At 33.5% G+C, this 13,003-nt stretch overlaps 1 protein-coding gene across 2 annotated transcripts; it reads right to left on the reverse strand.

Moving 5' to 3' along the window:
* Nucleotides 1-1,983: 1,983 nt before the first annotated feature.
* Nucleotides 1,984-5,773, reverse strand: LOC110729641 (mediator of RNA polymerase II transcription subunit 22a-like). Of its 2 annotated transcripts, XM_021909416.1 has the most exons (5): nt 5,625-5,773; nt 5,210-5,381; nt 4,170-4,235; nt 3,013-3,081; nt 1,984-2,613 (listed from the first exon to the last, which is right to left on the reverse strand). In XM_021909416.1, the coding sequence occupies exons 2-5, from the start codon at nt 5,351-5,353 to the stop codon at nt 2,365-2,367; spliced, it is 528 nt and encodes a 175-aa protein (XP_021765108.1). In that variant the 5' UTR covers nt 5,354-5,381; nt 5,625-5,773; the 3' UTR covers nt 1,984-2,364. The 2 variants fall into 2 exon arrangements, with proteins under 2 accessions (XP_021765108.1, XP_021765113.1); XM_021909421.1 differs by lacking the exon at nt 3,013-3,081 and having other exon boundaries at nt 2,298-2,613.
* Between the last annotated feature and the right edge of the window lie 7,230 nt (nt 5,774-13,003).

The raw sequence follows: 13,003 nt of genomic DNA on the forward strand, positions 1-13,003 counted from the left end.
ATAAAAAAAATAAAAAATAAAAATTCAATGTGTAGAACGCTATTCAGGACAGCGTTTTACATGTTGACTTTTTTTTTTTAATTTCGTAATTTCTAATTTTAAATTTTCTAAAAAAAGTCAATATGTAAATTTAAATAAAAAAAAATAAGTTAGTTAAACGCTGCCTGATTAACTTTTTTTTTTTTTTTTTTTTTTTTTAAAAAAATCAGATACTATTGCCATGCAGATTATGATTAGTTGATTACTACTACTGTTGTACTATTGCAGTCAATAATGTAGCCGACCTAATAAACTTGCCTTTTCATATTATATTGAAGACTCTTTTCCCTCTTTTTTTTCACCTTATTTTTCTATCTTTATTTATTCACTAATTATAAATGGTTACTATATTTTGTTTTGAATTAGTTGTTGAAAAGTGTTTGATTTGAAAGTTCATAATTGATAATTATCTAAGTATGGACTAATATATATGGTTACTATAAATTTTTTTTTAATAAAAAGGAATATAAAATTAGCTTAAATAAAATGCATGGACTAATTAACGATGAGAAAATCTAATGGGACTACCAAATATCAATGTTAATATGATTTAATAACCACATTTTATAAACACGTGTAATGATGTAATCTATTGGTCATCATTAATAAAGACCCCTAAGATTAGAATTAGCATTAGGAAGGAATTCAATAAGGTGAAATGGTTAAAATATTATTTCTGATAGCTGAATTAAGCCTACGGGCCTACCCCCAATAGGTTAGGCTGCCTGGCTTAGCTTGAATCAAATTTAGGGCTTACAATGCTTGATTGGCTCAGTTACACCCCGAATGCTATTTGTCAATTGTTCAAGGAAACTTTATTCTTAGGAGTGCTAAGGGTTATTCAGCAGAAAATTGAGTAAGTCTACCTTGCATATTTATATTATTATTATTATCAGGATAAATTGACTAAAATAATCCCAACTTTGTCTCATTTGCTCAAAATAATCCGGATTATTATTATTATGATATGAATTTGCTTACAATGGTCTCAATCGGTCATCCAACTAGTTATAACAAGTTACTAGACATGTGTCAACCTATGGTTGATCTAAAAAAAAAAAAATCAAACCAAATTAAAAAATACCAAAACCCAAACCCATCCTATCAGGCCCTGCCACCTCTACCCTTCCATCCTGGAATCCGGCCACCCCCACCCTTCCCTTCCCCGATTCCGACCACCCCTTCCATATTCAGTCAGCCTACACCGTAATCAAAATCACAATCTACTTGTATTTGCCGAGATCTCAAGATGTAAACATAATTTTTTCCATCAAATATGTCTTCAGCTTTCCATAAGGAAACATAGTTTTCCCTCTTTTTGCTCCTTGGGGTATTATTTTTTTCCCTCTAATTGAATTTTTTTAGGGGGTTTAAGAAAGCGAGTAAATACATTTGACAAGTACACAAATTGATTAACTTTCACAGGATGTTCTACAATTGTAATTCTGAATTTTTTAAATTTCTTCAATCATCATTGCAAACTGGAACATCTATCTAATTTGTATAATAGTCAAATTCAAAAATCGACGAGCGAAGTGAGGTTCGCCAGGATAGGATAGGTGGGTCGCCGGGATGGTGGGGTTCGCCAAGAGCCGGCGGGGTTGGGTAAGCAGGTGAGGGGAAGGGGTGGCTGACTGACTATTTATTTCAATTAAAAAAAAAAATTGTTTACCAATCACGTGGTGACACGTGTGCAAATAATTCTAATTTACAAATGTTAACCTGTTTAGCCGGTTTCAAGTCACTAGGGACTATTTAAAATTAATAGGGTATAAAGTTAGGATTATTAAAAAATAATCAAAAGTTAGGATTATTTGACGAATGAAGCAAAGTTGGAATTAATCTTGTCAATTTTTCCTTATTATTATTATTTTTTTTTTAAAGAATGCCCCGTATGTGAATACTCCTCTCAGTCATTCAATCCCATGTTTATTTTTAAAAATCTTTTTTCACAATCTCCAATGCACATAACCATATATATAATCTCTTGTTAAAATTCAAGAGAAAATAGTATTCCGAAACAACTCTTGGAATGAATTTTGCAAGATCCTACATAGCAATAATTCTCTTCTGCAGACAAACCTAGACTTGTTCTCGATCACTGCATATACACGACAGGGGGCTCTAAGTATCTGCTAGCTTGATATCGACAGCTACATAGTCTACATTACAAATAGCCCCCACCCAAACGACCTTTGAAAAAACCTAGTTAAAACTGTGGAGTGTTGTACCTTAAATCACCCGAAAGACAATCAAATAATAGAAATCAAGTTTTACATATATCTAAACATCTTTTTAACAGTCAGATAGATTAGACTGCACACCTCAAGGTGATGAAGGTTGGCTAGCTGCGCAGGCCTTCTCTGAAGAAGAATAGAAATGAGATTCAAGTTCTTTGAGACTAGCTGCTGCCTCTTCCCCAACTCTACCCAAAGTAACGTCTGTTTTTTCTGTCAGCTTATTGAATTCGCCAATACGTTGTTCTACATGGTCATTGAGCGATGCAAATCCAGAAAAGATAGCAGTCTGCTTCAATTCTGACACCAACTTTAACAATGAGTCGGCTGCTTGGACCTGTTAATCAACCAAAAACATACAAGTGGAATAAAGACAATGAAGATGTATACAGAATAACAGAGACATTGTACCTGAAAAAATATGTATACAGAGACAAAGGAATCGAGTGGCAATTCAATGAAGTTCAGGGACGAGAAAAAATGGGGAAGAAAAAGACAGACTATCTACCAGATAGTTTCTTAATTACAGTTTTTTCCAGGAGAGAACTAGGCAACTTTCTTCGCTGTGTTTCTTACAACAGAGATTTCCACTCAAGAGAACTAGTACTTGCTAAAAAAAATAAATAAACTTAGGGATCGAGATTATATGAGATAACGTATAATGATAATCTTGGTATTAAATCACAACCATGTCACCGCATCAGGATGACCCCATTATAAAGGTTTTTGTGCTTACTGTAACTGGGTCCCTGAGATTGTAGGCTGCAAACCCTCTGCATTGCCCGACATGCTTGCGAATGTAGTTCTGTGATCCCAAATTGAATTCGAGAATTGAAGTCATGATGACAATAATATATATACACTCTGAATATGGCAACAAATTGCTCATCACCCAGCAGTTATCAAGGTTTCTAACTAGTCTTTCAAATGCCTTAGGCCAAAAGATAATAAAATATAGTAGGTGCTAGTGGTCGAGTCCCAGGATCTCACAGCAAAAAATATAGATTACAAGGAAGCAAAACAAGAGGTCATTCTCAAATCTCAAAGTAGACCGATACCTCAAACAGGAAGATTATCATGAAGTCTATTAAGTACGAAAGAGCAAATTGTTAACATATGTGTTATGCAATAGATAGTCATAATTCTTTTGTCAAATGCAAGTCAGGTTATGTTAGACTCATGCACTTATCAAGCTCAAGCAGCAGGAACAAAACTGTAATTGAATAAAGGGATACAACAAATTTCGCATATGAAGATTATGCTAGGTGAAAATATTGATCAATATAGAGGAGAAAAAAGGAACAATAAGCTGAACTCAGTATAACAATAAGCTGAACTCAGTACAAGTAAAACTTGAACAATCAGCTGCTGATTGCCACCTTCTTAAAAAAAAAAAAAAAAAAAAAAGGCTGCTGATTGCCATCTTAAAATCTTATATTCTAAAATTATAGCAATGTATTTTTTATTTTTTTTTTAGGAATTTTCACAAATAGTCTCCTATCACAATATAAATATCCAACACAACCTAAGAAATCTTCTTAAGTTCCTTTCTCACCTGGGTTTCTATGGGTAATTCAGATGGTTTTTCTGGTTCTCACCTTATAACCGTTTTCTTAACTCTCGTGCCCCCCCCCCCCAACCACCACCACCACAAATGGAATGGAGGAACTATGGGACAAAGTACAACTTGGATAGATTTCCATAGCAACACTAATCTAAAGCAACATAGTCATTAACAGCCATGCAGCTGGGAAAATGCTGGCAATATATTGAAAAATTACAAGTTCTAGACAACATTGCAACACAAAGAAATTTGGAGACAGACAGTAGGCTTAAGCCTTGTGCCTTAATATTGTACTGCATATAACTAAGATAATAAGATTATGCTCTCACCATCCTGGCTGCACGCACTTCCATCATGAAAGCTTCTTGTTGATTTCTGACGGGTGGATCATTTACCTACAAATTTAAGTGATTCAGAGACTTCAATAGATACTAATAACAGTGCCTTACTAATGACATAGCTAATGACACATTGTTAGCACTTCAAAAGGAAAGTGAAATTTAGGCATAGCTTTCATGTTTAATAGTGAATGCTGGATGATTTTAACAAGCATGACGCTTCTATCAGGTACAGATTAACTTTACAAAGCAGGCATGATATAAGCTAATTGAGAAAATTAAAAAAGAAAGTCTTATCCAATTAAAAAGTAGTAAAGGTTCTGACTTATGCCACTGCAGAAGCAGTCATCCTGAAAAATGACCACATTTCATTACTATGTAAAGAAGCAGCAGCAGTTTGGTTTGAGTGGTATGGGTTTGGAATCAGGAATGAGATTGGAGTGATATGGGATTGGGACGTGATACTTAATACTGTGTGTTAGGTTTTGTTGGGAAATGAACACTTCTTTTTATATGATACCTGAAAGTATGGTACTTCGTATGAGCCATACCCCTCTTCCCCCTTTGGTTTCTAAACCCATACTTTGTGTGTTTAAGGTATGAGTTTGGAAATTGGTATCTTGTTAAACAAACACAAGGTATAGGTTTTACCTATTCTTAACCCATACCTTATACCTAAGTTACTTGAACCAAACACCCCTTTCATGGGAACCTTTTGGTTCACAAATTGATATGCAACATATTTGAATGAAAACCCCAAAACAGGGAAGCATAGATTGAAATTTACATACTAAAGCCTTCATGTATTTGAAGCAACCTCTGAATTTTTTTATAAAATTAATGTTTGGTTCACACTTGAAATAAAATAGTCTTAAATTAAACAAAAAATTGACAGTCACCCAAATCAGGCAAAGCACAGCTAAGATTACTCAAGCTGAAACTAAGCATGCATATCTCGAAACTAATCAACAGTATATGTTAAATAAAATCCACAAATTACTACTGTACATAAAAAGGAGGTGAAGACAGACCCGGGAAACATTGACAAGAACAGTGAAATTGTCAACAAGATTGGAAACATCAGTTTCAACTCTCTGCAAAAGAGCCTTCTGCTTCTGTGTGGCTGCAGCAGCAGCAGTGGCTGTAGGTCCACCTCCACCACCTCCTTTATTCATTCCAGGCAGGGCAGGAGGGGCGGCCGCCCTAGGCCCAGGAAAAAGAGATTTAATTTCATATTCAATTATCTCCAAAAATACATAATTTTAGGGATATTTGATTCAATAATCAAATTACGCTCATAATTTTCTTTTCTTTTGGATATGATGTTTCATAATCTAAGAATTTACGAACCCTAAACTTAAAGCACTGATAATTAAATTAGATTAGATCAAATATAAACCCTAGATTATGAAATTGATGTGATGATAACAACAACAAACAACTTACCTTAGAAGCTGCTTCAATGGGGTATACAATAATTAGATTCAACGGAGAACGCTTCAATGGAGAACGTTGAGTGCGCTTCAATAAAATAACTCAGAGAGATAGGAAATAGGAATGGAGGCCTTTAAAAGCCATGACCCGCCATAGTTATAAAATGTGGGTCTGATAAATAAATGGGGCGAATCTTTATATGATCGTCTAATTATAAGACAGGTAGGCTATTTAAAGATTTTGAGTAAACATATTTTAAATATCAATAATATATATATATATATATATATATATATATATATATATATATATATATATTTATATTGTATACTAAAAGACACACCAAATGACACGTGTCAATTCTTGGTGTGTCCTTAAAAAAAAAAAAATTGTAGAATAAAATCTTATACGAAAATAATTTATTATATATGTCAATAACAAAGATAATTACTATTAATATAAAAGATTTGATTCACCTTTTCACACAAACATTTATAACTATAATAGAAAATATTATTATGATTTGCGACATGTAATGATTTACTACACGAGAGTATTTATATTTTTTTCCCCTAAAGTTGTTTATTTATTGATTAGAATTCACAATCATTTCCTAATTCCTACACCCGGGTGCATGGTGCACCCGGCCCAAAACGACACCCCTTTCTTCATTAAACGCAGGTCGCATTAAAACCTCAAAAAAAAATAAAAAATAAAAAAAATAAAACAAAAAAAAACAAAAAAAAATGATGAATATTGTTTAGAATTAGGAAGAACGCGAGATTTTTAGGTATATTCATTAAATTTCAGAAAGAAATCAACCAAATCCCACATTAATTGTGATTGCATTGATTGATACAATCTTTTCAAAAAAATTAAGATTCCAGAATAATATTTTTTCCAAAATTATTTTCTTCAAAATATTCCAAGATTTTATTTTTAAAATTCAAATTCAAAATTTAAATTCAAAAATTCATTTTCATATTTAAAATTTCAGTTACCAATATTTTATTTGATTTTCTTAAATTTAAAAAATCTCTACCAAAATCAATCATATTCTTTCAACAATTTTTTTATGTAATTATAATAATATTCGTTATAATAATAATGGTCATGTGTAATTCTGGTGATGTTCTTTATATATATTTTTATAATGTTCTTTATCAGAAAATATGATGTACTTTATTTTTGTATGTAAAGTACAATTAATTATTAGCACTATTTTTCTTCCATATGTCCACTATTAATTATGATCTTTATTAGATCTTTTGATAAAATATTTTAAATGTCCATGTTCTCTAACTGTAATTGTAATGTACATTTAGTGTCAGATAATATCTATTGCTTATTGTGAAAATGTTCTTTAAATTTTTGTTTGCACCATCCTTGTTAAATTTAAATATTTTAATTCAAGTAGTGTTTATTACATAATATAATCATGTTCTTTGTAAATGTTTTAGATGTTCGTTGGATCTGAAAACCAATCATCAATATATGATGTCCAAAAAGAATATCTCCATCAACCATCGTGATCCTGAAAAAAAAATGTACACACTTATTTAATGTTGTTAACATAAAAAAAATATAAATTTAATAAATAGTATTGAAGATGAATAGTTTAATAATTAAAAATGACGTAAAAACTAATTTTAAAATAATATGTACTATATCACTCAATATCCAAAAGAACATAAGAGTTAAAACAAACGAACATGAACATAGAAGACCATATTATATTATTCAAGTAAAAAGAACATAGTTCATATTATTGAAACACAAAGAACATTATACCTTAAAGAAGATAATTTGTAATGTAAAGAACTATAGTTTAGACTCAAAGAACATATTAATTGGGCTTAAAAAAACATATTCCATTACAATTAACAAATTGAATGCATGATAAAGGAACATTCATCATAATTAGAAGAACATCATCTTCAACCTTTGAAAATAATTCCCAAAAAAAAAAAAAAAAAAGCACACCAATTTCCTTTGATTATGAAATAATCCACAAATTAACAAATGAAAAGATAATCGATTAACCAATTTACCTTCATTTTCGTTTACGATATCCTCGAATTCACCTTCATTGTTGATATCATCATCATCATCACCAACAAATCTAGCATCAGAATCATCATAACCACGCCCTGCGCAAGTTCTAGGGCTGCGCGCGCCTTCTGCTGCGAGACCATTTTGATTCTTCGTGAACTATTGGATCGTCCAAACAATATCGTTATTTATGAATTGTTGAAAGGCGATGATGTCTCTTTGAACGTAATTTGCGTCTTTTTTTGTTCCTTTCACTTTCTTTTCTTTTCTTTTCTCAAAGCAAGCGTGTCAGTTTTCTTAACTTCTCGTACTTCCTTTAGGGCTGGTTACCAAGCTTGGGAACGAAGACACCCGGGCACTCGCATTCTACGTTTACCATCATACAATCCACCCCTTTCGAACCATCTCCCTTTTTCAACTCATCCTAGTCCAACAATGTCAACCATTGAACAAATCCAAGAAGAGATTATTCGCATGAGAGAGGAAAAGGATCAAGAAGCTGAGGCTAGAAGAAACAAGAAATTTGAAAAGGTCGAAAGGAAAGAGGCCGAGGCATTAGCCATAAAACAAAAAAATGGATGCTTTAGCCGAACGAGAGAAGAAGTTAGAGAAATTTGTCCTTCGCTCTACTATGGGGAACAAGTACTTTGACGCAGAAAAGTTTGCTCCTCCTGTGGGACTTACTTTTCCTAAAAAGTTTGTAGCTACAGACTTGCCAATATTTAAGGTGACCAATAACCAAAAAAATCATCTAATGAGTTTTACTGGCACCATGGCTCTAAATGGAGTTGATCCTAAGCTCTATGCTTTGACATTCCCTTTATCTCTAGACCCAGTCGCAAGAGAGTGGTACTATGGGCTAGATGCCAAATTCAAAAACACATGGGAAGATGTAGTTTTCGGCTTTCATCGCCCAATATGAGAGTAACGTAGAGTTCAAATCAACTTTGCGTGAACTTGAAATGCTTAAGCAAGGCGACGATGAAGGTTTCCTTGCTTTCTATGGTATATGGCTAGAAAAAGCGGCTCACCTTGCCCAAAGGTCGCCCGAACTCGAGTTAGTAAAAAAATTCATTGACAATTGTCATGAAAAGTACAACAAGCATCTATGCTACCTTGGTCTAGATACTTTTCAAAAAGTCTATTCCGTGGCCACTAGGATTGAAAATGATCTTGCCAAAGAAAAGGCAAGCAAGCCTCATCATCATCAACCTAAGAACAACTACAAGAAGGGGAATGATAACACTTCATCCTCTATTGATGTTTTTGCAACGTCCACACAATATAATAATAACGATCCTCGAAAAAGGTGGACAAGAGAAAGAAAATTCACGCAATTCCCTTTAGCTTATAAAGAATTGTTAGAAAAATTAAATGAAAAAGGATTACTCTCACCAACTGGGCGAACGCCTCCTCCTCCCATAGAAAGAAGAAATCCTCAATGGGATGACAATGCTTATTATACTTATCATTAGGGGTGAGCAAAGATCTAGGGTACCTGGTACCGGACCCGGAACTGGTTAGGACCCGCCGGGTCCGGACCCAGAACTGGTCTCACCGGTTCCGGGACTGGGTCCAAAATTTCGGATCCGGTTGTAACCGGTTCCGGTTCCAAATCCTAAAATTTTGGACCCGGTACCCACTGGGTACCCGGTTGTATATGATATAGTATGTGGATTGTTTGTGTTTTTAAGAAACTAAAGTGTTATGTACAACCCATTTTAATTTCTAAGCCCAATTGCTTATAAAACTCTCAACCCACTATCAAACAAAATCCTAAAACTTCTAGATTTTTCTCTCGCTCTACTATACCGGTTACCCAACATATATTGTACAAAATATATTTAAAAAAACAAAAATATGTTGAATGTAACTAATTAGTAAAATAAAAAAAATAATATTAATATTTAATGTAAGAAAATAGCTTAATGTATATAAAAATATAAGTATTAAACGCTAAAAGTAAAAATAAACCAAAAAAAATATTATGATTGTATTATATTTCAACACTTATATATATAACTGGGTACCCGGAATCGGAACCGGTACCCGGTGGAACCAATTCCAATTCCTAAATTTTAGGACCCGATTGTACCGGTTCCAATTCCGATTCCAAATTTTAGGACCCGGTCCCAACCAATTCCGGGTTTGGATCTTAAAATTTTGACCGGGTACCCGGTTTGCTCACCCCTACTTATCATAGGGGTGTTGGACATGATATTGAACGCTACTTTGCTTTGAAACACAAGATTCAAGATCTAGTAGATGTGGGAAAATTCCCACGCCTAAGCGGCTAAGCCTAATAATAATGTTTCCCCATTGGGAATATTTCATATCGATGAGGACCACATGACACTAGGCGAAAAATGTAAATGAGCACCGGTTCAAAACCCCCCTTTAGCACCGGTTTTGAATCGGTCCAGATTTGGGGGATGCCAAAAAACAGAAGCATTCCTACCGGTTCAAAACTGGTGCCAATTCTAAGATTTCACACCGGTTAACCGGTGCGAATTAAACTTTTTGGCACCGGTTAACCGGTGCTAAAAGTTACCTGGCGTGCTTTTTTTTTTTTTTTACATATAATTGGCACCGGTTAATCGGTGCCTTTAACTGTTTTTTTTTTTGGCAATAAGTAATAATATTAATACCAATAATAATAATAATAAAAAAAAACCTGTACATCCTGCATTAATTCTACCATTATTATAATATATTATAATAACAATAATAATTATTATTAATATTATTATTAATATAATATTAAAAATAATAATAATAATTTCTAAATTGAAATAATAACAACAATACATAGATATTAATAATCCCAAATACAATACAATGAAGTGTCATATTTACAATTCCTCAAACAAAAAAAAAGTGTCATATTTACAAACTATACTAATTAATAATGTAGTTAAAAGTTAACAAAATCTAAATTCAAATAGAAGTGACATTTACAAATTAAAGGTGATGAAAGACGCCAACATGTCTCGAATTTCACTAAGTTCCTTGCTTGTCAACGGACCTCCCCTTTGTACCTTGCAAAACTTGGAATAAACAAAAATTATGTTAGAATTAATTACTTAGGTTATGCATGTAAAAATACATTTTTCAAAAATTAAATACCAAACTTGATTTATTATAAGTGGCTCAAATATATAAAATGTTTCTATTATTTGTAAGTATAAACAAGCAAGTAATAGTCAAATTCATACATTTACAGGTTCACTTAGGCAAAAATTTATTACTTAGGCCTATATGACTTCTACTTTGCCTATTTTTTTTTACATTTTTTATCAAATGAACTCATTCTTTCTCATAACATTTCAATATTACTTAGTTATATGCGGCTAAGGCTTGAAATCACATGAAAAGAGAAATTTACTAGGTTTTAGGACGCATTTTCATCCAAAATGGCCCAAATAAGGCCTATATGACTACTACTTCGCCTATTTTCCACATTTCTTATCAAATGAACTCATTCTTTCTCATAAAATGTCAATATTACTTATTTATAGGCGGCTAAGGCTTAAAATCACATGAAAAGAGCAATTCAAGGGTTTTAGGACGCATTTTCATCCAAAATGGCCCAAATAAGGCCTATATGACTACTAGGATGTCTATTTCCTACATTTCTTATCAAATCAACTCATTCTTTCTCATAACATGTCAATATTACTTAGTTATAGGTGGCTAAGGCTTGAAATCACATGAAAAGAGCAATTCAAGGGTTTTAGGACGCATTTTCATCCAAAATGGCCCAAATAAGGCCTATATGACTACTAGGATGCCTATTATCTACATTTCTTATCAAATCAACTCATTCTTTATCATCACATGTCAATATTACTTATTTATAGGCGGCTAAGGCTTGAAATCACATGAAAAGAGAAATTCAAGGGTTTTAGGACGTATGTTCATCCAAAATGGCCCAAATAAGGCCTATATGACTACTAGGATGCCTATTTCCTACATTTCTTATCAAATCACATGAAAAGAGAAAATTAACTAAGTCAATGGCATACCTCATCAAGCTGTAGTGTGTCCGTACAACGACTCACTATGTCAAACATGAATCTCATCACGTATAGGCCACAATCAACTCCATTATCTTGTTGTGCGCACTAGCATAGGAACAAAGTACATGAATCAAACATGCATAGAAAATTAGCAACATCTTACGCATTGTTTTTTAAAAATATCACTATATCATGTGCCATTACCATCGGTGATTTCCATGTAGGACCGTCACGAGCTCGACAATTTAGCTTCTTCATAACACTATAGAAAAGTAAGTTCAAATTTGATTAGTATGACTAATAAATGAGTTAGGTAGCTATATTTTCACGAGGAGCTTTTTTGGATGAGGAAATCGAGCTGAATCAAATAGGAAGATTGGGTTATTGGAAACACAAATCACCATCAGGGTCCAATGCAAACTACATAAATTCACAATAGACAAACAAATCAATAATTAGGAGTCAACATATGATCAGGGGAAACAAATGAATTTGACATGGTTAGACGTACTCCTCATAACATGGGGCGAATATGAACTTGTCTCCTGCACGGACTAATCTTTGATACTCCGTTCAACATAGTACATCACGTCAGGGTGGTTGGCTAAGATTCTAGTATTGGAGGTCTGCTCGGGGCATAACCACCCAACTTGACAAGGAGAATCAATGTCACGTAAGTGCTCCTGTACTGCTCTGCATGCATGATAATAGAATATTAATGGAAAAATAAACGACAATCACCACTAATCTGAATAACATAATATAAGCGGCAATGAATTACCTCATGAATGTTTGAATGAGGGAAATGTTAAGCATTGAACCACTTAGAAATTCCTTCATATCTTCTTTGCTAATCCATGCAATTGCATCCTCATCATAGTGGAACAATGCCTTAGGTAGTGCAACTTCAATGGGAGTGTCACTAGGCAACATACTCACACGATTGTGTAGAAAAGTTAAATCCTTAGAGAGCGATTGAAGGACCATGCCTCCAACAAGTGGAGTAGCTTGCATGGCTGAACCTCTCGAAGAGTTCTTCTTCGACGCTTTTTCACTCTCCCACCGTTGTTCACTCATCTTCTTTGTACGTTGATCAATGCTTTTAGGCTGCTCCACCTTCCTTCTCTTTGAAGTTTGGCTTTTATTCGAAATCTGATAAAACAAATCACGCAGTTGGTTAGAAAAGAAATCATTCCAACTCTTAGGAAGACAACCGGGCATAGAGTAAGAGTGAACCCAAAATCTTACCTCGTTGATCAAACTTACCCAAGCACGTGGCCATTGCACAAAGCTACCTTTTGCTTCCCAAAGTGTAGTAAT

This window comes from Chenopodium quinoa, unplaced genomic scaffold (assembly GCF_001683475.1).
Source record: "Chenopodium quinoa cultivar QQ74 unplaced genomic scaffold, ASM168347v1, whole genome shotgun sequence".
Classification (NCBI taxonomy): domain Eukaryota; kingdom Viridiplantae; phylum Streptophyta; class Magnoliopsida; order Caryophyllales; family Amaranthaceae; genus Chenopodium; species Chenopodium quinoa.